General features: G+C 40.0%; 2 protein-coding genes across 4 annotated transcripts in view; one reads left to right on the plus strand and one right to left on the minus strand.

Annotated features, from left to right (window-relative positions):
- The first annotated feature begins 1,554 nt into the window (after window positions 1–1,554).
- On the plus strand, window positions 1,555–7,918 carry LOC131694573 (serine-rich adhesin for platelets-like). Its single transcript, XM_058983051.1, has 3 exons — window positions 1,555–1,638; window positions 1,700–7,642; window positions 7,704–7,918. Exons 1-3 carry the CDS (start codon window positions 1,555–1,557, stop codon window positions 7,884–7,886), a joined length of 6,210 nt encoding a protein of 2,069 aa, XP_058839034.1. The 3' UTR covers window positions 7,887–7,918.
- An 8-nt stretch (window positions 7,919–7,926) lies between these two features.
- The window catches only part of LOC131677139 (soluble guanylate cyclase 89Db-like), a 29,962-nt gene continuing 13,410 nt past the window's right edge, over window positions 7,927–24,478 (minus strand). For 2 of the 3 annotated variants that reach the window (XM_058956785.1, XM_058956784.1), the window contains exons 2-8: window positions 24,012–24,423; window positions 11,022–11,099; window positions 10,371–10,853; window positions 9,373–9,630; window positions 9,075–9,307; window positions 8,245–9,016; window positions 7,927–8,185 (exon numbers count right to left, since the gene is read on the minus strand). In XM_058956785.1, the coding sequence (XP_058812768.1) occupies window positions 8,105–8,185; window positions 8,245–9,016; window positions 9,075–9,307; window positions 9,373–9,630; window positions 10,371–10,853; window positions 11,022–11,099; window positions 24,012–24,053 (1,947 nt within the window). In that variant the 5' untranslated portion in view covers window positions 24,054–24,423 and the 3' untranslated portion in view covers window positions 7,927–8,104. Of the gene's footprint in view, window positions 8,186–8,244; window positions 9,017–9,074; window positions 9,308–9,372; window positions 9,631–10,370; window positions 10,854–11,021; window positions 11,100–18,245; window positions 18,698–24,011; window positions 24,424–24,478 lie in introns of those variants that run through there. The other variant, XM_058956786.1, reaches the window with a different exon arrangement.

The following is a 24,478-nucleotide window of genomic DNA, read 5'->3' on the forward strand; positions in this document are numbered from 1 at the left end:
GTCCAAGTTGAGTTTTCCGTGTGCGTAAGAACTTAAACTGTCATTTTGAAAAGACATCAGCCACTAGCAGCTCGCCACTAGCCGACACCTGAGTATATAGAAGGAGAATGACGACAACTGTCAAAAATAGAACAATGATTATTTGTCAGTGTCATTTCAAACGAGTGAAATCCATGTTTTTCATGAGGTCGTTTTTTCATTCTGATGATAGCTGTATTCAGTTTCCTTACATGCACTCTGGCCGACACTATGACCTGCTAGCAGAGCTCCAACAATCACTATTCAGATCTTGCTTGCAAACTTGCAAACAACGGCAATTCACGGGTGCAAACTTGAATACGATGAAGATTTTAAGCGAATTTTTGATTGCTTGTCGGAAAAAAAAACTTTCTAGAATATCTGCAATTTATCCCGGTTGGCGTCTTGCACGTTGGGCAGTGAGCAAACAGCAAAATTCGTATCGGTTCATTTTAACTGTTTTTGTGCGACGAGTAGTTTTATGAACCAAAATCATTGATCTTGACAGCTATACTTTTATCAAGGTTCACTGACAAGAAAATGACAACTTTACGATTCTTTGATAAGGTCCAGTAAGCACCGAAACGTTTGAAAAAGAGAAAACAGGGAAAATTAGTTATTACAAAGGACTGAAACGTCGAATCCCAGCCCAAAAATAATAAGGCTGCCCAATCCATAAATATTTGGCTAAACGTGGCATGGAAACAAAACAAAGTAGATGTAATGATATACATATGACATAAATGACCAACTTTTGCATCTTGGTACCAGATCTCTAGCCCAAGTTCTATTGCTTAACTAATTGCATCCTAGTAATTGCTTAACAAATGCATCCTAGTAATAACGTCCAGATTGAATGGGTCATATCAAATTAAAACAAAGCACATGAACTGCATTGAACATTCGGCTTCCTGATGAAGTCCTTTCCAAAAACTACTTTGAAATGTGTAGGAGTTCGTCATTACCTGCCCCTTAAAGTAACAAAAAATATTATAATAATACCGATTTATTCATTTCCCATCTCCATCATCTGTGAATCCGCCCTAGGGGAGATGAATTGCAACATGGATTAAGGGATCCCCAACCCAACACCAGCTCCCAACCGTATACCCTTTCCCATGATTTTTATCCACACGTGCCAAAATATCCAACAAAAAGTCAACGAACTCAGCCTTGCTTCATATCATAAAATCAATCAAACAAAAGCATACCCGCAGGACACAGAGGTCCAGGAAAAAAAAACCGTTAGCAAAACGAAACAACCAGATTCAATGAAGGTTGCAAAACCGGTATCGTTAATTTTCGGTTGTAATTTTTTCGGATGCATTTGCAGTCTCGGCTGGATGCCAGTTCAAGCGGTACTTTCACATTTATCATCGTGCTTCCCATATGGGTCATTATCCGTCCGGGATATTTTTATAGCTGGAAAAAGGAAGAAGCAGTGGAGCTTTTTTAAGAACTTCCTTAAGACAGCTGAACATTCGCAAAGTGATCGCGATACAGGTCGGAGGTGATTCGCTGATGCCATCCGCAAAAATGGGGCTCGGAGTGAAGTTTTTAGCGGCCTCAGTGGTCCTATCATGTGCGATGGTTGTGGATAGCAGTGTTGTTAGTTCTATTGTAAGTCAAATGGATTTATAGTTACTAGTGAAGTGATTAAGTGGTTTGTTACCTTCTACAGAATCGGCTAGAACTTGGACGTATACAATCGAGGCTAACGAATTCCAAATCACAATTAAGAAAGTCATCTTCTACCGTTGAATCGCCTATTCCAGGATTAGGACATTCGGTTCCAAGCTTAGCGAGTATTTTTAAAAATGCACACCCCGGGAATGTTGAAGAAAATTTAATAGCTGATGTTCCGACAGCCGAGTTGAATGTTTTTGGTGGAACCCCTCTCGTTAAAAGTAACCTGAGAGACATAACGTCACTTACCGTGAAACCCTCTGCACCCATTCAACAAACATTTGCAGAAACCACCGTTCGATTGCTGTCAACGATAAAACCGGATTATTCGCCAATCAATAGTCAAATAAGTGAGACTAAACAAGCAAATGTCGCTAACAAACCATTTTCCAACATTAACCTGAGCAGCAGTGGAGGTGATTTAGTTATTCCAACGCCCCCTCCAGCTTTAGAAGCAATTATCTCGTTCATAAAATTTACTACAAGTACACTTGGTTCAACATCAACTACAACCGAAGTGACAACTCATTCCGATCCATCCACAACAACAATCATCCATACCACACCTGGCACGACTGCAACTGAACAAACTACTTCATCAAGCTCAACCGACTCGACAACGACCGAGCAAGCAACATCACCGACTACTGAAACTACTCCTATGTCATCGACACCTGATGCTTCTTCTTCTACCGAGCAAACGACCACTACGACAACTGAACAAGCGACCTCCACAACAGCTGAAACTTCATCGACTGCCGAAGAAGTGACCTCTATAACAACTCTGATTTCCTCGACTACAGAAGACGCGATTTTAACAACACCTGGAACTTCAACGCCTACCGAAGACGTGAGCTCTACAACAACTACGATTTCCTCGACTACAGAAGACACGATTTCCACAACAGCTGGAACTTCAACGACTACCGAAGAATTCACAACAGCTGTAACTTCAACGACTACTGAAGAAGCGACATCCACGACAGCTGAATCTTCGTCGACGGATTCAAGTTCTACTCTCCTGGATAGCACGCCTACTACGGAGGTGACTTCAACTACTGCACCAGAGGAAAGCACTTCTACAGCCGCGCAATCCTCTTTAAATACTGAAGAATCAACTACTTCCACCACCTCGAGTTCGGCAGAAGAAACTACTGCAACAACTATGTATACAGCAGATGTAACCGCATCTAGCACGATCACTACAACAGAAGAGCCTACAACTACTTCTGCTGCAGTCAGTAACTCCATCTCCGGTGGATCTAGCTCGCTATCAAATCAGACAAATGCGATTATCCTTATATCCAATTTGCTTCCAAGTAACGCATCCGATGGCAACCAGCTTAGCACTCTTGGAGCTTTGATAAGTCCCGGTATAGCCAATGATAATCCCTTTAATTCAGCCGTTGGCCAAATTCAAACCACTGGAACTCAGCTGTTGAACGGAAACAACGCTACGAATCTTTTCGGAGCAGCAGCAGGTGGTATTCAGGGTATTGCCAACCAGTTCACCAATATTTCCGCTGTAACTGTGCCTACGCTGGGCGATGTCCCCGTTGGTAGCTCACAGGATACAGGTTTTATAGGAACAATTCAGCAAATTGGATCATTAATTGGAAACCCTCTCGGAAGTAGCAACACCAGCAACCACTCTGCATCAGCGGGATCGGGAGGAATATTGTCGCAGTTTCAGACTGTTGGGTCTCAGATATCCGGGGGAGTGACGAATGCGTCAAGTGCATTCGTTGGATCAAGTAACAGTGCAGATAACAATAGTACAAACGTAGATGGAGTTAGCTCTCAGATACAGACTATAGGGTCCCAAGTAGCAGGAGGGTTTTCAAACGTTACCGGAGGCTTTCTAAATCTAACCAATCAATTCACTAATGTGACTGGTATAACCATTCCCATACTGGGCGATGTTCCTGTTAGCCCAGAGTTGCCGCCGGGAATTTCCCAGGATACGAGTATTATAGGGAACTTCCAGCAATTGGGATCACTGATTACCAATCCATTCGGAGGTAACAAAACTAACAGTAGCTCTGTATCCACGGGATCAGGAGGACTAATATCGCAGTTTCAAACTGTAGGGTCGCAGATTTCCGGAGGTGTAACTAATGTCTCAAGCGCATTCATTGGATCAGGTAGCAGTGTAGATAACAATAGTACAAACGTAGATGGAGTTAGCTCTCAGATATCGACTATAGGATCCCAAACAGCAGGAGGCTTTTCAAACGTTACAGGTGGTTTTCAGAACATAACCAATCAATTCACTGGTATATCTATTCCCGTACTGGGTGACGTACCCGCTAATCCCGAGTTACCGCCGGGAACTTCACAGGACTCGAGTATTTTAGGGAACTTCCAGCAACTGGGATCACTGATTACCAATCCTTTTGGAACTAATAACACAAACAATAGCTCCGGCTCTACGGAATCCGGAGGAATATTATCGCAGTTTCAAGCTGTTGGTTCTCAGATTTTCACAGGCTTAACAAATATTTCAAACACATTCGTTGGTTCGAGTAACAGTACTGATAAGAACAGCACAAACGTAAACGGAGTTAGCTCTCAGATACAGACTATAGGATCTCAAATAGCTGGCAGCTTGTCAAATGTTACCGGAGGTTTTCAGAACATAACCAATCAATTTACTAATGTGTCTGGTGTAACTATTCCAATACTGGGTGACGTTCCCGTCAGTCCCGAGTTACCACCAGGAATTCCTCAAGATACGAGTATTATAGGTAACCTCCAGCAACTGGGATCCTCAATTACCAATCCATTCACAGGTAGTACCACTAATGAAAGCTCTGGAGCTACGGGATCAGGAGGAATACTGTCACAGTTTCAGACTGTAGGATCGCAGATTTCCGGAGGAATATCGAATACTTCAAGTACATTAATCGGATCAAATAACAGTACTGATAAAAACAGTACAAATACAAATGGAGTAAGCTCTCAGATACAGACTATTGGATCCGAAATAGCGGGTGGCTTTTCAAACGTTACAGGTGATTTTCAGAACATAACCAATCAATTCGCTAGTGTTACCATTCCCGTACTGGGTGACATTCCGGCTAATCCTGAGATACTAACGGGAGTTTCGCAGGACTCGAGTATTGCAGGGAATTTCCAGCAACTGGGATCACTGATTACCAATCCTTTTGGAAGTAATAACACAAACAATAGCTCCGGATCCGCAGGATCGGGAGGAATATTATCGCAGTTTCAGAATGTTGGGTCTCAGATATCCGCAAGCTTAACGAATATTTCAAACACATTCGTCGGCTCAAGTAACGGTACTAATAACAACGGTACGAACGTAGACGGAGTAAGCTCTCAGATACAGACTATAGGATCCCAAATATCTGGCGGCTTTTCAAACGTTACTGGTGGTTTTCAGAACATAACCAATCAATTTGCTGGTGTTACCATTCCCGTATTGGGAGACGTTCCCGTCATCAACGAGTTACCGACGGGAACTTTACAGGATCCCAGTATTCCAGGAAGTTTCCAACAACTGGGAACACTTATTACCAATCCTTTTGGGAGCAGTAACGCAAACGGTAGTTCTGGATCCGCGGAATCGGGAGGAATTCTATCGCAGTTTCAGACTGTTGGGTCTCAGATATCCGCAAGTTTAACGAATGTTTCAAGCGCATTCATCGGTTCAAGTAACAATACTAATAACAACAGTACGAACGTAGACGGAGTAAACTCTCAGATACAGACTATAGGATCCCAAATAGCTGCCGGCTTTTCAAACGTTACAGGTGGTCTTCAGAACATAACTAATCAATTCACAAATGTGTCTGGTGTTACCATTCCCACACTAGGCGACGTTCCTGCTAGCAATGAGATACCGTCAGACATTTCACAGGATACGAGTATTATAGGGAACTTCCAGCAACTAGGATCACTGGTAAGCAATCCATTCGCAAGTAGCAATAGTAGCAATAACTCTGGACCTACGGCATCCGAAGGAATAGTATCGCAGTTTCAAACTGTAGGGTCCCAGATTACCGGAGGGATAACAAATCTTTCAAACACTTTCATCGGATCAAGTAACAGTTCTAATAACAACGCCACAAGCCCATATGGAATCAATTCACAGATACAAACTGTTGGATCCCAAATTGTAGGTGGCTTCTCCAATGCTTCAGGTGGTTTTCAAAACATAACTAATCAATTCACTGGCGTTACTATCCCTGTATTTGGTGATGCTCCCTCTGCCAATGAGTTGCCGTCGGAAATTTCGCAGGATACGAGTATTACAGGAAACTTACAGCAATTGGGATCACTCATTACCAACCCTTTTGGACCTAGTAACACAAACAATAGCTCAAATTCCACAGGATTAGGGGGCATTTATACACAGTTACAGAATCTAGGAGGTGAAATATCAAGTGGGGTTTCGAATACTTCAAGCGGGCTTCAAGGTATAGCTAATCAATTCTCCAATACATCTGGTATAACTATTCCCCCACTTGGGGACGCTCCGGTTACAAATAATGCTACATCATCCCAGAATCCCAGTTTGCTGGGAACTTTCCAGCAACTGGGATCACTAATTACCAATAGAGGCAACAACACAAATGACAGCTCTGCCATATCTTCCCAACTTCAAAACCTAATTGGATTCGTGAATCCCCCAAGTTTAGTCGGCGTACTAAATGACGCTAGTGAAAGCAACGGCAATAACGGAAGCGGTACAACCTCGCTGATCAACAATCTAGCATCGCAATTTATGGGGGGATCACCAAATATTTCAATTTTTTTCGCGGGACTCTCTAATGGTCTGACCAGCAACAGTACAAACAATGCAGCAATAGTATCGCAGCTACAAAATCTGGGGTCACAACTCTTGGGCAAACCTTCAAACGGAACTAACGCTCAAAATATAACAAATTTGGCCGGAGTCTCAAGCCAACTACAATCACTCGTAGCCAATCGTCCGTCCAACTTCACAAATCCAAATACCGGAAGTACTAGAAAGGATGATGCAGGTATTCAAGAGTTATTCCACCAACTCAATACTTACACAGTATCGCAATCGACGAACCAACTTATCGACACTCTGAACACAAACTCCGTATCACAACAGCAGGACGAAGTAGTTGCTCAAGTACAACACATTGCTCCTAGCATATCCAATGATGTAGGTAACTTTGCTAGTCAGATACAGAACTTCGGTTCTCAACTGTTATCTACAAACGGAGCTCTGAATTGGAACACCCTCAACCAGATTCCCGTGGTAGGTAACTGGTTCGGATCGAACAACCGCCCTTCAGACGTCAATGCAAGACCCACGCTGAGCTGTCCTGCTTGCGAACAAGTTTGCGGAACAATGAACACAGCTGCTACACGTCGATTACGAGTTATCGGAGGATCTGCCGTTGAGCCTCCCAATAAATACCCATGGACCGCTCGCTTCATATATTTCAACTCCGACGCCGGACAAGGATCACTGATCAATGACCGGGTAATCCTTACGACAGCTACCACCGTCAACAGCATGCCTCTCTTCTCGCAAGCTTCAGTACTATTCAATGTTTACGATCTTCAGTCTACTACAGAACAACGACACGTGCAAAAAATTGCTAGAGTTGTCCCTCATCCTCAGTTCGACCCGAACAATCCATACGACAACAATATTGGAATAGTGATCGTGGATGGTCCGGTTCCTTTGTCCAAAACATTTGTTCCAATATGTCTACCTACCTCGTTCGATTCTTATGGAGGAACGCAAGCTGTTGTCGCCGGTTGGGGTTCCAATTCGCTAGGCGGTCAGCCATCACCCATCCCACAGGAAGTAACGATCCCGCTATATTCGTACTATGAATGCAAGATGACAAACGCCAAACTCACGAACAATAACCTTTGCGGAGGAATCGTCAAACCAGCCCCAGAGGGGTCTCTTGTATCCACTTGTGAGGTAAGGATTTATTGTCAGGTCGCTAAGCTTATAAATTTATGTATTTATTTCCATATGAAAGGGCGATGACGGAGCTGGACTGATGGCCCCTTCCAGAATCAACCACACCCAGATGACACTGATTGGTATTACCGTTCAGGTTCCCTGTGAGGGCTGCGGAGAACCAAACCAACCCGCCGTATTTACCAACGTACAGAACTACATAGATTTCATTATTTACTACGGCATAGGATGCGGATGCTAGAAGAAATTTCCTTTGGTTCGACAATAAAATTGAACTGCGATTGATTTAATACAACAGCTATAAACATATATTCTTTCAATGAACACAGATCCATCGCACCACTACGAGTACATTAGTGTTAGGCTTTGTGAGCTTATAAATTGAGTCCTACAGGTGTAATTGCAGATGTGAAGGCACGTTGGCAGTTATCAAAATGGTCCCGCCTGGCTGAGCTTCCATCACTTTTTCGTGATTTTTCTACCTAGTGTGGAACTCCGGGGACCAGAGTTCAACCAGAAAGTTTCCATTTCTCCTTTGCCCTAAAAAAAGATCACTTCATTTCAACCTAAAAGCTACATTGTTGATCATTCCCCCTTACCTTTACGGTCACCTTTCCACGGAACGTTAGATTGTATCCTAACTTTTGCAGCTTATTGGCCGTATATCCGGAGACCTGAATCGTGTTGATATCACTGCTACTCTCCATCCTAGAAGCAGTGTTCACGGTGTCACCAAACAAACAGTATCGCGGCACCTTCAGTCCAACTATCCCCGCTACAATCGGTCCGGAATGGAACCCGATTTTCACTCCAACTCCCGGCAAGTTCAGATTATGAATGCTTCGCAGCATTCCCAACGCCAGATCGGCAGTGTGCTGTACGTGGCAAGGATTTACATCGGGCGCCCCACTAACCGCCATGTACACCTTGCCAACTGTTTCCACCTTGTACGCCATCGGCGATTGTATCAACTCATCGAACGCAGTGAAGGCCGCATTCAGCGTGTTCACCGTCGTCATGGCATACTTGATGGAGTCGTCGGACATAAGCGATTCCGAAACTTCTGCAAACAAAACAGTCACTTCCTCAAAGCTCTGGCACGTCTCCAGAGGATTCTGACCCTCTCGCAGCCGTTCGGCTATCGAGCGGGGGATCATCGAATACAACAGCTCGTCGCCCTGCCGTTTCCACGAATCGGCCAAGGCCAACGATGTTTCCAGCTCTTCAGCTCGCTTTTCCTCACGCTCACACATCAGATCTAGCCGGGAGTTGTGCGAAAATCCGGTGAACACCATCTCTCTACTAAGGCCATGTGTGTTGAGATCGTTCAGGTAGAGCCCCACTTCGCGCAGTTCCTCTAGATTGTTGATCCTGAAAATGTATTCGATTAGAAAACAAAAATCCTGTACCACTGGAAACAACAACATACAAAGGACTACAGAGAAAAACTAAAGAGTTGATGTCCTTGATATACCGCATTTCACCTTTCAGCAGTATACTTTTCAAACCCTGTGATCCACGCCGCGCAACGGACATTAGCTTTGAGGGATCATCAAATTCCTGGGGGACGGAATCTAGCGGAGCTGTAGCTTCTTCCGTCTCATTCATGGAGGATCCTTTCAGCAGTTGAATCTCGAAATTTACTGTTTGCAGCCGTTTCATCTACAAAACAAGAAAGAAATACCTCGCAAACGTTGCGTCCTTTGTTACACAAACTGAATATTTACGTTCTCCCAAGTGAAGGTAATCCCAGTTGGTCGCCGTAGCTTGAAATAATCGGTCACCTTCGAACCCATCAATTCCGTCGGTGAACAGCTAACGTTATTCAGCATCCACGATTCGATCAGTTTCTCGCCGGCTGCTGTAATCTCCATCTGCTCGTTCAGGATCAGTGCAAAGGGGAAAAGATCCAGTAGCAGGCCACTGTTCACCGGAGCCAGCTGCAGCTGCGATGGGTGTGCCTCAATGTGGATGCGTTTGCGCATCTGTAGTTGTTGGTATCAAAAGAAAACAACAGATAAATCGTGTGAGAATTAAACTCGACGAGCCTTCTGAAATTTGTATCACCAAAGAGTTCAAAATAACACATTAGATGAGCAACTCATGGATCGTATGGATTATGAGGCAATACGTAAAAACGGTACTGAATTCTTAAAATTAAGTTGGATTTTCATGTTTCGAATTGATCAGTTCATCAGTAACCAGCACCAACTTGGGGCCAAGTTAAATTATGTATCTAAACTAGACATGACGCCTAAAGCATCTAGCAAGTCCCGAGTGATTTCCTGGAAGCAAAGCCAGAAGCTCTGGTAAATGGAATATACTTTAATGGTCACCGACGGATCATTCAAAATGAGTTTCAATAGCATAATACCAAATCACCTCCCTCTCAATTATATCTCCACAACCACAATTGTAAATATTAAATACAAGTATTCCATTCAAAACCGATATCCGGTTTCACGCTTCCCGTTTTCCATTCGTTAGCTTAAGGTTCAACCGAGAATGCCTAGAAATGCGACCATTTTGGTAAACGAAAAACGCAGTTATTTCTCACACTGTTGGAAACGTTTTGATCAAAATCAATCAGAAGTACTCTACCAATGCCCCCCCGTATACATTGATTCAATTTCATGAAGATTTTCCAACGATGTGAGAAAAAAACTGCCTTTTTTCTTTTCAAAAATGGCCACTTTTTGATGCGTTACAAAACCATTATACTCACATACTCCCGGTTATCGAAATCCAACCGGTACTTCACGATGACCGTCTTCAGTCCTCCCTGGATGGAAATCGGACCAGCCGTACCACCCGGGACATCATTTTGACTCTCCAGCACCTTGATCGTTAGATCCATGTTGTACAGCATTTTCGCAATTTCCATCAGCTGACCGCGTAGATACTTGGAGAAACCCGACCGGGTACTGCGGTAAACCAGCACCGCTCCATTCTCGTCCATCTCAGTTAGCTGCATCGAGGGACTTTTCATCTTCCGGTAGGTGAACCGCATCTGCAGGTGAATGTTGTCCACCGAGTGTAAAAAGTCACAAAAGTAACGGCCGGTAGCCTTGATCAATTCGTCATATCCGAAGTTGCTGAAGAACCGCACGAAGCAGCGCCCAAAAAATACCATAAATTCATCGATGCTTTTTCCGGTAATTGCCGATAAGGCCGCCGCCAGGTCCGGGATAAGACTATCCGGGTATTGCTATCGCGAGTAGGAGAATAAGATGAATAAAACCGGTTCGTTATACTCAGTCTAATAGGATAAACCGTTAAGGCACATACGCCCAGTGTGTATGCAAAAGCCAGTACCGGTCGGCGCCGCGGTAAAGCTCTGATTGAGCCCTCTGATATATACAATTATATCACTCACCTGGTACGTGTTGAACACGGTTAGCTTGCAGCCGGTCGTCAGTAACGCCTGTCTCCATATGTGCTCGCCATACTCGAGCTAGGTGGGCGAGTAACGTTCGGATGCGAAAAGAGATAGAAAAAGAAAACAGGTTGGTAAAGGAATACATAAATTTGAATTAAAGTGATTTTCGATGCCGTCCCAAAAGGGGTGGTCGGTGGTGTACAAAAACGCTCCACAGCATACAGCAGGTGGAGTTGTTGGCGGTGGCCGCGTAGACGGCACAAAACATAAGCGGTTGTTTTGCGGATGAAAGGTGTGCGACGATGAATAATATATATGGTTTTGAGATAATTGGCTTTCAGCACCGAACTTGAGACTGGCGAGCCATATCTTTCGGGACATTGGTTTGGAAAAGCATTATTTTTGAAACATATTGAGTTTTTCTTAAACGTTTAGATGGTAGTAAATCCAATGAAAATTTACAAGTGAGAATTTCGAATTTAAAATTAAGAATTTCCTAAGACCTCAGAATTTAGAATTAAATTCCAAATTTAGAATTAGGAATTAAGAAATAGTATCTCGTATTACGTATTTCGCATTTCGTATTTCGATTTTCAAATATCGAATTTCGCATTTCGAATTTCCAATTTAAAATTTCGAAATTCGAATTTCAAATTTAAAATTTTGAATTTCGAAATTTTAAATTCAAAATCCGAAATTCAAAATTTTACATTATAAATTCGAATTTCGAATTTCAAATTTCAAATTTCAAATTTCGAATTTCGAATTTCGAACTTCGAATTTCGAATTTCGAATTTCGAGTTTCGAATTTCGAATTTCGAATTTCGAATTTCGAATTTCGAATTTCGAATTTCGAATTGCGAATTTCGAATTTCGAATTTCGAATTTCGAATTTCGAATTTCGAATTTCGAATTTCGAATTTCGAATTTCAAATTTCAAATTTCAAATTTCAAATTTTAAATTTCAAATTTCAAATTTCAAATTTCAAATTTCAAATTTCAAATTTCAAATTTCAAATTTCAAATTTCAAATTTCAAATTTCAAATTTCAAATTTCAAATTTCAAATTTCAAATTTCAAATTTCAAATTTCAAATTTCAAATTTCAAATTTCAAATTTCAAATTTCAAATTTCGAATTTCAAATTTCAAATTTCAAATTTCAATCTTCAAATTTCTATTGTCAAATTTAGAATGTTTAGTAGAGGTGTGCGCCGCGCCGCCGATTTCAGGTAAAGGTCGGCGTCGCGCCAGCGTCACGCCGATGTGCTTATTATTTTTACATGCAATCGTCGGCGCGGCGCGGCGGCGGCGGCGTGGCGCACACCTCTAATGTTTAGTTTTGAATTTCGAATTAAAAATTTTGAATTTTTATGAATGTTCATGCGATTGATTAATTCTCTTTTGGAGGACCTCTCCCTATCGTCCAGTGATGAAAACGTTGAAAAGTTGAATTTCTGTGTTTCAATTTGATCTCGTCAGTAACTGGCACCAGCTTGGGACCAGTTAGATAAAAAATCCAAATTAACACTAAATCCAAACAGTTAATACAAGCCAGGAATGATGCCTCGGGTAGCCCAAAGAAGTTCTGATTTACTGACGAGAAAACGAAAATATCGTTTGGCTTGAGAGTAAATCACCTAGAAGTATTCACGAAAAAAACATTAATTACACAAAAGGAAAAAAAATAAAAAATCAATTCGTGCATGAGGGCACAATACTTAACATAAGAAAGTTGAATTTCCATGTTTCGAATTCATTTCATCAGTAACTGACACTAACTTGGGACCAACCAATAAATTCGAACAGCATCTTAACAGTATATCCTAAATATTTCAAGTTTTCCATTCGATTCGATTCTAGCAACTCAATTAATGAGGTCAGATCCTTAGAACTAAGAAGCAATTAATCAAACAAGCCGCCTAGCAACAACTACTGCTATTTAACTCCCCCAGTTGAAAGAGGCCCGGTGCGTGATAAACCCTCGCTGTCAATACTTTGCACCACCAGATCGTGTGACGGAAAGGAGTAGGTAAGTATTTTAATCGTTTCCGTACATTACGTGATATGTCATTCGAAAAGTAATTTAGTTTTACGACTTACCCTATTTGCTCAAGCACCCAAATTCGAGTGCTGGGGAATGGAATCTGGAATGGAATGGGTCTGGAGTGCGATATCGAGCCAATATCGGAATCAACTTTTGGACGATTGCTGTTTGATGAGCTTTTAATCACTATTTAGATTGTTCTTCGTGGAAGCACTTATCCACTTCGACGCCATTTGGATGCCGCACAATATTGAACGTGCGATTATAAATTGCGGTAGAGTTGAACGTTGAAATGTGTCCCGCACGTGCCACGTGTTTGTATCTATAATGATTTATAGAAAAAAAATTTCAAGGACAGAGAGACAGTGTCAGCGTGGCATTCTCAATTATGTACCCAAAGTTACGTGGATATTTCCAACCACGGTTTGGCCAAAAGTTTCACGTAAACTTCGAGCGAGAAATTTCCCCATTTCCGGCCTCTAACCGCCGATAAAGCTCTTACCACTGATAAAGTTCTTGAACCGAACGATAATCCTTATAAATATAACTTCAAATCGGTGCCAAAACGAGCACCCACTGGGATTTAATTCTCGGTTTGCCGCTTAACTTTCGCCCAGTTGCATTGATTTGACCTTTTTGTTAACCAAATCACCGGAAATTAATATCACACTAAGCTTGAAATGCGAATCGCTACCAAGTTCATTAATCAAACTGAAGAAGTTTGTTTGGACGTCCTTTAAAACCTGAATTTTGGATATTACTCCTTATGAACGTATTTCAGCCATCAGTCGGGAAACTTATGCTGCATACACTAAACCTGTAATCCCTACCATGTTCAAACGATCCTATAAGGCTACTTGAGTATGATGATTTTAAATAAATATAATCCCCATCAATCCCTATACCTATACCCTATTCGAAAGAGTGTTGAAAGTAGGAAGCAATGGGATTGAACTTCAATCAATCACTTATCGCGTGAGTGACGAGCGTTCCAAGACTCTGGAAAAGAACGGGGCAATGAACTACAAATCATGTTACCCTATTCAGATATCTGTTTACCCTCCACCCGCCAGTCGACTCCTTGTATTTGTTAATTGCTGATAACGACATGAAAGATTAATAAGCAATAACGAAAAGGCAGGAGGAGGTACTTGCTAGCACTTCTCAGTTTGCTACATGGAACACGATGGCATGAGTTTCAGGATATACCTATTTTTTCGTTCTTTGCTTCATATCCAAATTTCCCCTTCTCGCATGACACCTTAACTGCCAGTTAGTAGATGTTAGGGCGGTTTTGAAGTTGTTCGTTACACCAGAAAATAATATCGAATAGAAAATAACGCAACTTAAAGGGTTCAAAGTTTGTAAAATATGTTTCATATTTCAAAAAAATCAAATGAAGACTTCTGTGTCTGCTGTCCACTCTGATAAAAAGTCTGTTAGTAACTATTTACTACGTCAAAATGCTTTCTTTCAATTCTAAATTATAAATTAATCCCATTAAATTAGTATAGATGTCAATAATCTTGAAAATAATCAGCACTCGACAATGGATTGTGTACAGTTGTAACTATCACCGATTTAAAGGTGACAGGAAATAAGGTCACTCGAACAAGGTGAAACTCTCTGTCAATAAAAACAACCATTAATGGAAACAATATTTATCGAGGTCGTAAGTGGGTTTGTGTGATTATCGTAGTGCGTCTTATCTATAGTTTCGTGATCAAATAATAGGAATTGCTAATTATTACCCTGTCTCGTGTTAAACTGGCTGAATAATGACGTCGAAGGATGTTTACCAGCTGCTATTTGGAAGGATTCAACATTCATCATTGTTTTCGGATGGGAGTTTTTGATAAACTGCTCTTAGGTAAGAAAGCTACTACCCGCATAAATGTGTACCATATGCCAACTAGGTTCGTTCAACAATAGATTAACCATTGCCGAACATAACCAATATCGTTTTTCCATACTTGACCATGGAAACAATGGGTTGTTAAGAACGGTCACCATACCAAAATGTGCTTTTTTCACACAAAATTTTGACAACATACCATTGAAGAACCATACAGGTTATGGTGACATGCATATTTTATTTCTAGTGATGCATAAAATATTAGGTATTTTCATATTTCAATTCTATCGCTTGATGATTTTTTCGTTACACGCCATCTTCTGAAGAAAGATTCGTTGACACTTTATCCAAATGAGCTATCACCATAATATTGTAAGACTAGATTATTTGATCATGTTAAACTACAGGTTTTTGGAGCAGAGTAAACATACCCGCATAAATGTCTACCATATGCCAACCATTGAATCAAACGTTGAAAAACCATTTTCTATATGGTTCGTTCAACAATAGATTAACCATTGCCTAGTATAATATCGAACATAACCAGTGTCGTTTTTCCATGCTCGACCATACAAACAACGGGTCGTTAAGAACAGTCACCATACCAAAATGTGCTGTTTTCCATATACATTTGAACAACATACCATTCAAGAACTATACAGATTATGGTGGCATGCATATTTTAGATCTAGCGATGTATAAAATATTTGGCACAGAAAAAAAATGTCTTCCCTTTCACATTTCAATAGGGATCTTTAGGAGTGTGCGGGTTAAGGCATATTCAGATGCAGATTAGTACCGTGAGTTAATATCTCAGTCCTTTTTCAATTTTTTGGCCCGAAACTATTGAAAAAACATTTTTTAGTTTGTTTCCTTTTAGGACAATAACACATCCAAACCCATGCGACTTGCACGACTCTATAGGTTGCCTTATCAGATCTACCATAGTTTGCAGATGAAACTTGGGATGGCAGCCTGCTGGCGGATTGAAAAAGTACCAGATCATGCTGTGTGGGGTGTTGTCCCGGTTAACAATGAGGCGAACGAGATATTTGCAGATACGTCATTTAGTAGGATAACTGTCAGTTTGCTGGTTGAATTTAATTTGGTTTTTTTTTAAATTTAAAAATCATAGAAGAATAATTAAGGTTTAAGAATAATATGAGTGTACTCGTAAGGACACCCGCTATCAATACATATGAAAAACTGGCACAATTTTTCCAAATTAAAGATCCCTATTCTATCGATTGATGACGTTTTGTTTTGTTACACGCCATCTTCTGAAGAGAGCTTCGCTGACACTAAGTGGACTGTCGCTTTATCCAATGAGCTATCGCCGCAATATTGTAAGACGAGGATTTTTGATCTTGTTAAGCTACAGGTTTTTGGAGCAGCGTAAACAAATATATGTATAACAAAGAGCAATATTAACCTCTGGCACAAAAGTACAAAGTAGTATACAAATCTTTAATATAGGATACACGGAAGATACTGAAAATGGTAACTAAAGTTACTATGGTAGTTCAAAAGCTGAATTATAATGATGGAATTTATAAGTAGTATTCCCAATATGGTATTATTTTAATAGTTTGGAAATGGCTCCAAAGATTTGTGGATTGATATTGATTTATATGGAATGTGTAACTGTGTAGACGTTTCGCATTTAGTGAAATTGTGATTCTTAAAAGCCCTTTTTTAAATGTTGCGCTGGATGCACTAAGGCCGCACATAACACACACCACAAAACATGATTTTCACTTGGAAATGTTTCGTTTCGATGTTCATAGTACTGTGCCAAAACACTATGGTGGTCGATTGAATGCTGCAACAAGAGGCAGAAGAAGAAGGTGTTCTTAGTGCTCTATTGGAGAATATATACCAGCGACTGTTTTGATAGCAGTGGTATTTACATGAAACAAAAACAAACCATTTTCTGTCAGATTATTCACAGGCTGTTTCCGGTGAATTTGAATTTGGTTTTGGTCAATTTGTACCTTTATATTTTTTCAAACAAATAAACAAGCGGTGAAAAAGCATTCAACTATAAATATCACTTGACCTGACTTGACTAATAAAATTGAAAATTACAATCTGAAAGCCAATTTCCCTTGTAGAACCAAATAGATGCGCTCAACGTGTGCCACGTAAATAATGATTTTTTCACTATATCAATAAAGCACCGACGGCAGAAGGAACTATCCGAAATGTTGTTTTTACTTCAAAATCTAATGCATTTCAAATCTAAAAGCTGTACTATTTCGGAAGAAGTATGGTCACGAAACGGCAACGTGTACAGAACACACAAACACTATAGGCACACAGGGCACACCACCAACTCAAAAAAGGTCGTATAAACATAAAACTGGGGACGAATCACAAACAGATTATTTTGGGGTGTTTGCCAAATTTTCGTCTCATTTCGGTGCCGATAAGCGAGCTAGTTTGAACATAATCCTTAACTTCGGATATCTTCTCAAAGATTTGGACAATACGGTTTGTAGGCCATTTCCAAAAAAAAACATATCGAGCTATTGACGAATGTGAAAATAAACAAAAACCATTATGTACTACATTCCTGTCAAAAAATTTGAAAACTAACGAAAATTCATGACAGGGCTGCAAAAAGTGCATTAAGTGGGAACTAACGCCGCTGAATCCCTCTGGATAAAGACTCGACACTATGGTTACTATAGTCACGGAACCACTGAGCGGAGCCAATTGAACATGTCAAACGCCAGAGCCAGTCGAGCATGACGTCACAAAATATGTTCTTTTTGGATGTATATGGAAAAGGTATTGTGATTATGGTCAAAATAATAGCTGCCAGTTTTCCGGCTTTTGTGTCCGCCTAACTCTGTATACTCGACTCGACACGTCTATCGTTTGTTTACCATTTATCTGTCAGAGTCATTCCAATCGAGCACGAGACCTGTCAACGGCCCTCGTTCCAGAAGGATTCGAAACGATTTTCTTCGGATTGAGTGTTTTTGACAAGTCTCGTGCTCGATTGGAATAACACTTACAGATAATTAAGAAGAATAAGATAGAGTTGACGAGGCTTTATCCAAAGGGATTCAGCGTCTTTAGTGGAAACGAAATGAGCGGATAGTTGGCAAAACGCAAAAAATTCGACAGCATTTGTCTTAGGTAATACAAATGCTGACCCAGTCGATCATGTACACACTGACGGTAAAACTGGTAGGGATTGTGTAGTATGTTATTGAGCAAATCCGGACGTCACACAAACGCACACAGAATGGACATTATCGAACGAACAGACGGCACCAGACAGCTCACCAGTTTTGGAAGGCCAGTACTTACCAGGACAGCATTCTTCATGCCTTGCAATATAATGCCGTACATTGAGCTTACTATTGTGCCCGTTTTTGAACCAGATTTCTGAGTTTGGATGCCGATCCAGCCACTTGTGTGGTATTGTTGTACACTATTGTGTTATTGTGTTCGTACTAACTTTGATTGTTTTTTATTTCTTGCTTGATTTTTTATTTGTCACGAATGTTTTCGATTCGGTGATACAGTTTAGTGGTAGAGCTTAGTAGGTGGGAAGACGGTGTAGAGAAGATAATAAGGTGAGGTATAAGCAGAAACGAACGGAGATATACTGGCCTCCAATTTCGAACTTCTGACAGAGGTGGTCTGCAAATCTAAGTGTCCCAGACATGTTGAGGACGGTAATGACGAAATGCCTGGAAGCAGGCTACTTTATACTAGACAGACATACAATACAGAAGCTAGTACTGACGGAGCCAGAGAAAGCGCCAGAAGATCCAGCATCATACAAACCCGCAATCATGGGCACTATTGTCACAGTCACGTCACCTAGTGACTAGAAGAAAGTTTCCTTCTAGTCACCAAGTGTCTAGACTGTGAGAAAATAGGGCCCCATATATCTGCACGATACTCTCGGATAGCTCTTGGAAATGGTGAAAAAGCGGTCTGTCAAACAGGCAGTTCGAAATCCGGGAAGGAATATAAAACTGGGTAATCATCGAGCAGAAAAGGTCGTCAACGATGCGTTCAACAATGCCGGATGGAATCCCGATCCGTTTCAGTGACGGTTCAATACCGTGCACGGGTGCCAATATTCTTCCATACATTTTATGTACAAGTGCCTGTACCGAAAAAGTGCGAATGCACGCATGTTAAATATGTGGAAGAATGGTAGTATCCGTGCACGGTACTGAAGGTACTGAACCGTCACTGAGCCGAATCGCAAAGCTGTAAATAGGGCATAAGACGATGCTCCCAACACTGCTACAATCTACCACCGACTGTATCAAGTCCGAGTGTGCCCTGTGTGTCTATCCCTTTACAAAAAAAAAACACTTTCATCACTGTCCGAAAACCACTTGTTCACTGTGTATTTTCGGTTCCGTTGGAAGATTGGTTCCAAGACGTAGAACGTTTACAAACTTGTTGTATTCTCACATTCGCCATCTGTCGCAAAAGCTTCCGGTTACGGTAGGCTCGCACGATGTCATCATTCTTCGTATCTTCTCTGAAAGCCAATTTTCGTATATACACAAACACATACATATATTATACATTGTAGCTAACGTGTTCACAGATCAACTCTCAACTGGGGGAGAAATGGAAGGAACAATACTCGATTTTCAAGTTTTCGGTGGCACACAATCTTGTTTCAATTTAGAGGTGCGGGTGGCCACTTGCAGCCGAAATCAAACATCTCATAGAGAAATCTGTGACAGTCTCAGTGAGAAAACGGAAATGAGGATAAATTTGATTGTGTTTTACATTTCTTATAAAAGAAATGTATAGAATTCGCTCAAACTTTCAAGATTTTTTCCGAGGCCCGGAGGGCCGAGTCTTATATACCAATCGACTCAGCTCGACGATTTGGGACAATGTCTGTGTGTGTGTGTGTCTGTGTGTGTGTGTATGTAACGGACAAATTCTCATTCGTGTTTCTCAGCAATGGCTGAACCGATCTTATCCAAACCAATTTTAAATGAAAGAACTAAAAAACAGTATGAACGCTATTAATTTGTTTTTGATTCTGATGTTTAGTTTTTAAGATATGAATGTTTGAATGCGTAAAAATGGCGTTTTTTGCAGTTTTTTTTAAATTATCTGCCGGAATTGACAATATAGATTAACAATTTATATGTTTTTAGACAGCTTTAACGAATACCTTTCGAACAAGCTATAGATTGTTGAAATCGGACTATTATCAAAAGAGATATTTAACATTAAATGCGGACGAAAGATTTCTATCATTTCCCATTGCCAGAAATATGACCAAAAACATGTAATCTATTATTAACGCCAAAACGGCTTATTTTAGGTCAATAGTATCTTCGGAGAATTTAATGGAGGTAATATGCTCTTTCTTTTGGTATTGTGCTTTTGCTGATTAATCCCCCTGTGAGTGAGATATTTTCACAAATTTTCTTGGAAGTGATTATATCGAAATGATGTCTTCAGCAAATTTGTAGCTCTTACTTTTGCGAATAACTTTACTGAAGACTTCAAATATCTATTTTGAATACATTAAAAGTTATGGCTTGTTGTTTGTGGATTACTCTTCGTCGCCTATTTATTGTTCAATATAGTAATAATCCATTGAAATAAGCCAAACATTATTTCGATAATTCGAATTTTGTATTTCATTTTTCTATCTACAACCGCTAGAAATAATCACCGAACACTTCCAAGTTGTCTGGAAGGAACTTGATAACTTATCAGTGCCAAAATGTTCATTTGTGCGAACCTTCTGACTGCAATTTTTCTAACTTATGACCATCGGATCGATCTGAAACCTTTCGGAAAATGAAAAGCGAAATAAATAACTCCAAGCAACGGCGTAGCCAAGAGAAGGTTTTAACACCATACAGCCCCCCCCACCACACAAAAAAAATATTGGATTGGAGTTGAAAATTTATTGATGCAAACTGATTTAATTCAATATTACAATAACATTATCTGATCCGTAGATTGATAACCTGTTGTTGTAAACATCATGAGGACTTTGGATAAATTGTCGGAATGGGGTCCTGATATGTAACTGATCTATTGGTCTTGATTTCACAATTGTCTAATAGCATCAATATCAAATTCATGCCTGAAAACATTCCAATAGAAAATTCCAGAGTTCTGTAATCAATCATAATCCTCAGATTTCTTTTCAAATTTTCAGCTTTTTTCCTACACAATATTGCGAAAGCTTATTACACAATTTTTCCTAATAGGTTTGTGAAAATTATAAACTATTTGAAATTTTTTAATAGTTTTATTTTTTATTTAACCGTGATTTTTTAATAAATAGTGATCATCGCTTCACAACGTAGTCTATTTTTCATGGTTTGCGGTGAGCACGAACTCTCGAATTGCTGAACTGAAAATTATGGAATAGAAATTATTTTTTAGTATTCTTTACAGACCCGCTGGTGCCCTAAGACGATTTCGATAGATTTTTAGAGCACTGTGCACTAGACTGCCCAGAAAAATGATGAATTTTTGAAAACTCAATCGGCCCACCCCTGAGTCGATTCCTAGTCCCACCAGGAGTACTTGTACCAAATTTGATGTAAATCGGACAAGTCTAACTACCGGACCAACGTGCCTGAAGTTTATATTGGATTTTTCAACAATTTACATGGAGAAAACTCACTAGCTCGTATTTTCGCCGCTAGGTGGCACTGTATACATCGTATTATCACTGTAAGTGAAAATAAGAAAGATATTTTAATTATCTACAACTTTGTCGAAGACTGCTAGTAAATCCGGCTATGTTGAAAGAAGTTATTAAACTTTTAACGAAGTGATGTCTGAGTCAGTTTTGCATGGGGCCTAGCCTAGGCCTAGGTTGTGTATCAGTACTCGACTCCCGCGAACTATATATTTTTGTGAAATAATGGTTAGATTTAGCCGAATAGTATGTTTACAAGAATTATAATAAATAATACGAGTTATGTTTTGGTTAGAAAATTTTAGTTCCACCTGTGACCGCATAGAGGGCGCCACTACTAACTTTTCATAGAAGAGAGATAGAGTATCAAGTTGTTCAGAAGAAATACTGAAAAATGCCTGTTCTATAACTTTGTAGAAGACACCAAATTTCTATCTCTTTCCGTTGAAAAGTTAGTGTTGGCGCCCTCTATGCGGTAACAGGTGGAACTAAAATTTTCTAATCAAAGCATGATTCGTATTATTTACTATAATTCTTCTGAACATACCATTGAGCTAAACCTAACGATTATTTCACAAAAATGTTTAGTTCGTGTGAATCGAGTACTGATACACAACCATGCACTATTAGGCCCCATGCAAAACTGACGCAGACATCACTTCGTTAAAAATTTAATAACTTCTTTTAACAAAGTCGGATTTACTTGCAGTCTTCGACGAAGTTGTAGACAATTCAATTATCCTTCTTATTTTCACTTACAGTGATAATACGATGCATACAGTGCCACTTAGCGGCGAAAATGCGTGCTGGTGGGTTTTCTCCATGTAAATTGTTGAAAATTCCCATACAAATTTCAGGCCCGTTGGTCCGGTAGTTAGACTTGTCCGATTTGCTTCAAATTTGGTGCAAGTACTCCTGGTGGGACTAGGAATCGACGCAGAGGTGGGCCGATAGGGGTCATTTTTTTGTCCTGTCACCCAAATGTACACCCAGTGCATTAACGCAAGTGACGGAAGGTTATCGAAAAGTTTCGTGAAAATGAAAGTTCCAGTAATGATGATGATTTTCCCAAACGGTTCGTTTTCGTGAGGTTTTTATTTATTCTTTGGCATTAGGATTAGCGATAATAATTCAAATCAAGAATACTACTGGGAAGTCACCTTTAGAAAAAGTCGATGTAGAAGTAAAATTTGAAACTATGCACGCATGTACTTCAGAGATAGCGTGATATCAGGAGCTGCGATTTCATTTCAACGCTTTTTTTGTGAAAAGGGCGATACTTACAAATGTAAACATAGGGCTTTTTTCTTACATGCGAATGAGGGCTTTGAAACGCAACAAATTAACCTAAAAATTTTGATTCTACGATATTGCTTTCTTAAACTACAGCAAAAAATACAACGGGCGAAACTGTATTTTTGTTTGTTTATTTAAAGTTTCGCCCTCCACGCTCCATGCAAGCAAACAGGGCGATACTTTTTTTGCTAGCAGTTTAGAGGCGAAACTGTTATTTTCGTATTTTTTAGGATTATCAGACTGATACCAGCTGTAAATAGTAACAATGATCTCTATTGAAAAAACCCGGACGAAATCGGTGTTGTAAAACGGTAGTTATTGTAAAAAAACGTAAGGGCGATACTTCAATGCTGATAGATGGGACCGAAAAAGTAAACAATCGCCAAAGGGGCGATACTATCATTTTGTCAATTTCAATAGCAAAAACAAATTTTAATTTAATAATTTCAAATACTTTATGAAGTTTTGGGTTTCGATCACTGAATCATGCAAGCTAGGATGTCAAAAAACACAATAGTTCATAAATAGGAAATAAAACCAAGTCTGGAAATATTCACTGTTGATTTTCTTTGAATGGTACACTGCTAGTATCGCCCTTTTCAAGAAAAAGCGTTGATTTCTTAGTTCTCAGTCGCGTTGGAAGTTTGAGTAAAATATAAACTTCAAATCGATTAAAAAAAATCGTTTTTTTTGTTTCAGTACAAAGGAAAATTCAGTTTTCCCACCACAATATAGATATTTTATTAACAGAGCATTAACAATAATTCGTTGGTATGTCTATTTCATGGGCCATTTTTTCGCTTTCCCATTGATTTGGTTTGAGATTTCTAGCACTGATGTTGTCCTATGCTGATTTGAGCGATTCTCTGAGTCCTGCCACTATCCCATGTAGTATGTGTTATCAAAAACATCGCGAAGCATCAAGTTCTAAATGTTCTCAAACGATATAATATCCGAAGAGAGTGATAAGAGTTATAAGAAATGTCTCATCACACTGTTAGGTGGATTAAGCACGTTTTTCGATGTTGAATTTGATTCAACATATAAATTATAAATTGAATTTGATTCAAGATACAAATAATATAGGGGAATGTGAAATAGATTCTATTCACCAAACTTACCTGTACAAAGTACTGAACACTTTCTAGCAGCATGCCGTACATGTTGCTAGTTTATGTAGCTAATCGAATCGATCTTCAAACTATTTTTAGTGCAGCGCTATCCTATTGAGCCCAATTGAGGCGGGGCGCCAATTGTAGCTGCTTCGTTCTATCTCACCACGGTAGGGACCGCGTACCAAGCGGATGCACTATGCTCGGTATCGAAAGCGCGAGGAGTCGCTGCTACTTTGTCATCATTCAGTTCACTGCCCCGCACTTCGCTGACCCGTTTTGCTGCTTCGGTGCTCCAACCGTCCAAACATATCGCATCAAAAAAAACTTTTAATTGATCGGCTTGATGTATTTAACTTTTTGTCGCAATTCAATTTATAATTTGCTCGGCACGCTCTGCTGCGAATAGTCAAACGGTCATCTGGAAAAAAAAAAATGGGAATCAAAATCGTCTTTATTCTTTTATCGCCACTCTG

Source organism: Topomyia yanbarensis, chromosome 1, assembly GCF_030247195.1.
Source record: "Topomyia yanbarensis strain Yona2022 chromosome 1, ASM3024719v1, whole genome shotgun sequence".
Taxonomy (NCBI): Eukaryota; Metazoa; Arthropoda; class Insecta; order Diptera; family Culicidae; genus Topomyia; species Topomyia yanbarensis.

What these genes read in the sequence shown, in the direction of transcription:
- LOC131694573 (XM_058983051.1), top strand. Translation starts at nt 1,555, where the DNA reads ATGGGGCTCGGAGTGAAGTTTTTAGCGGCCTCAGTGGTCCTATCATGT. An exon ending in GCAGTGTTGTTAGTTCTATT is followed by an intron (nt 1,639 to 1,699) that starts GTAAGTCAAATG and finishes TACCTTCTACAG; the next exon opens with AATCGGCTAGAACTTGGACG. An exon ending in CTCTTGTATCCACTTGTGAG is followed by an intron (nt 7,643 to 7,703) that starts GTAAGGATTTAT and finishes TCCATATGAAAG; the next exon opens with GGCGATGACGGAGCTGGACT.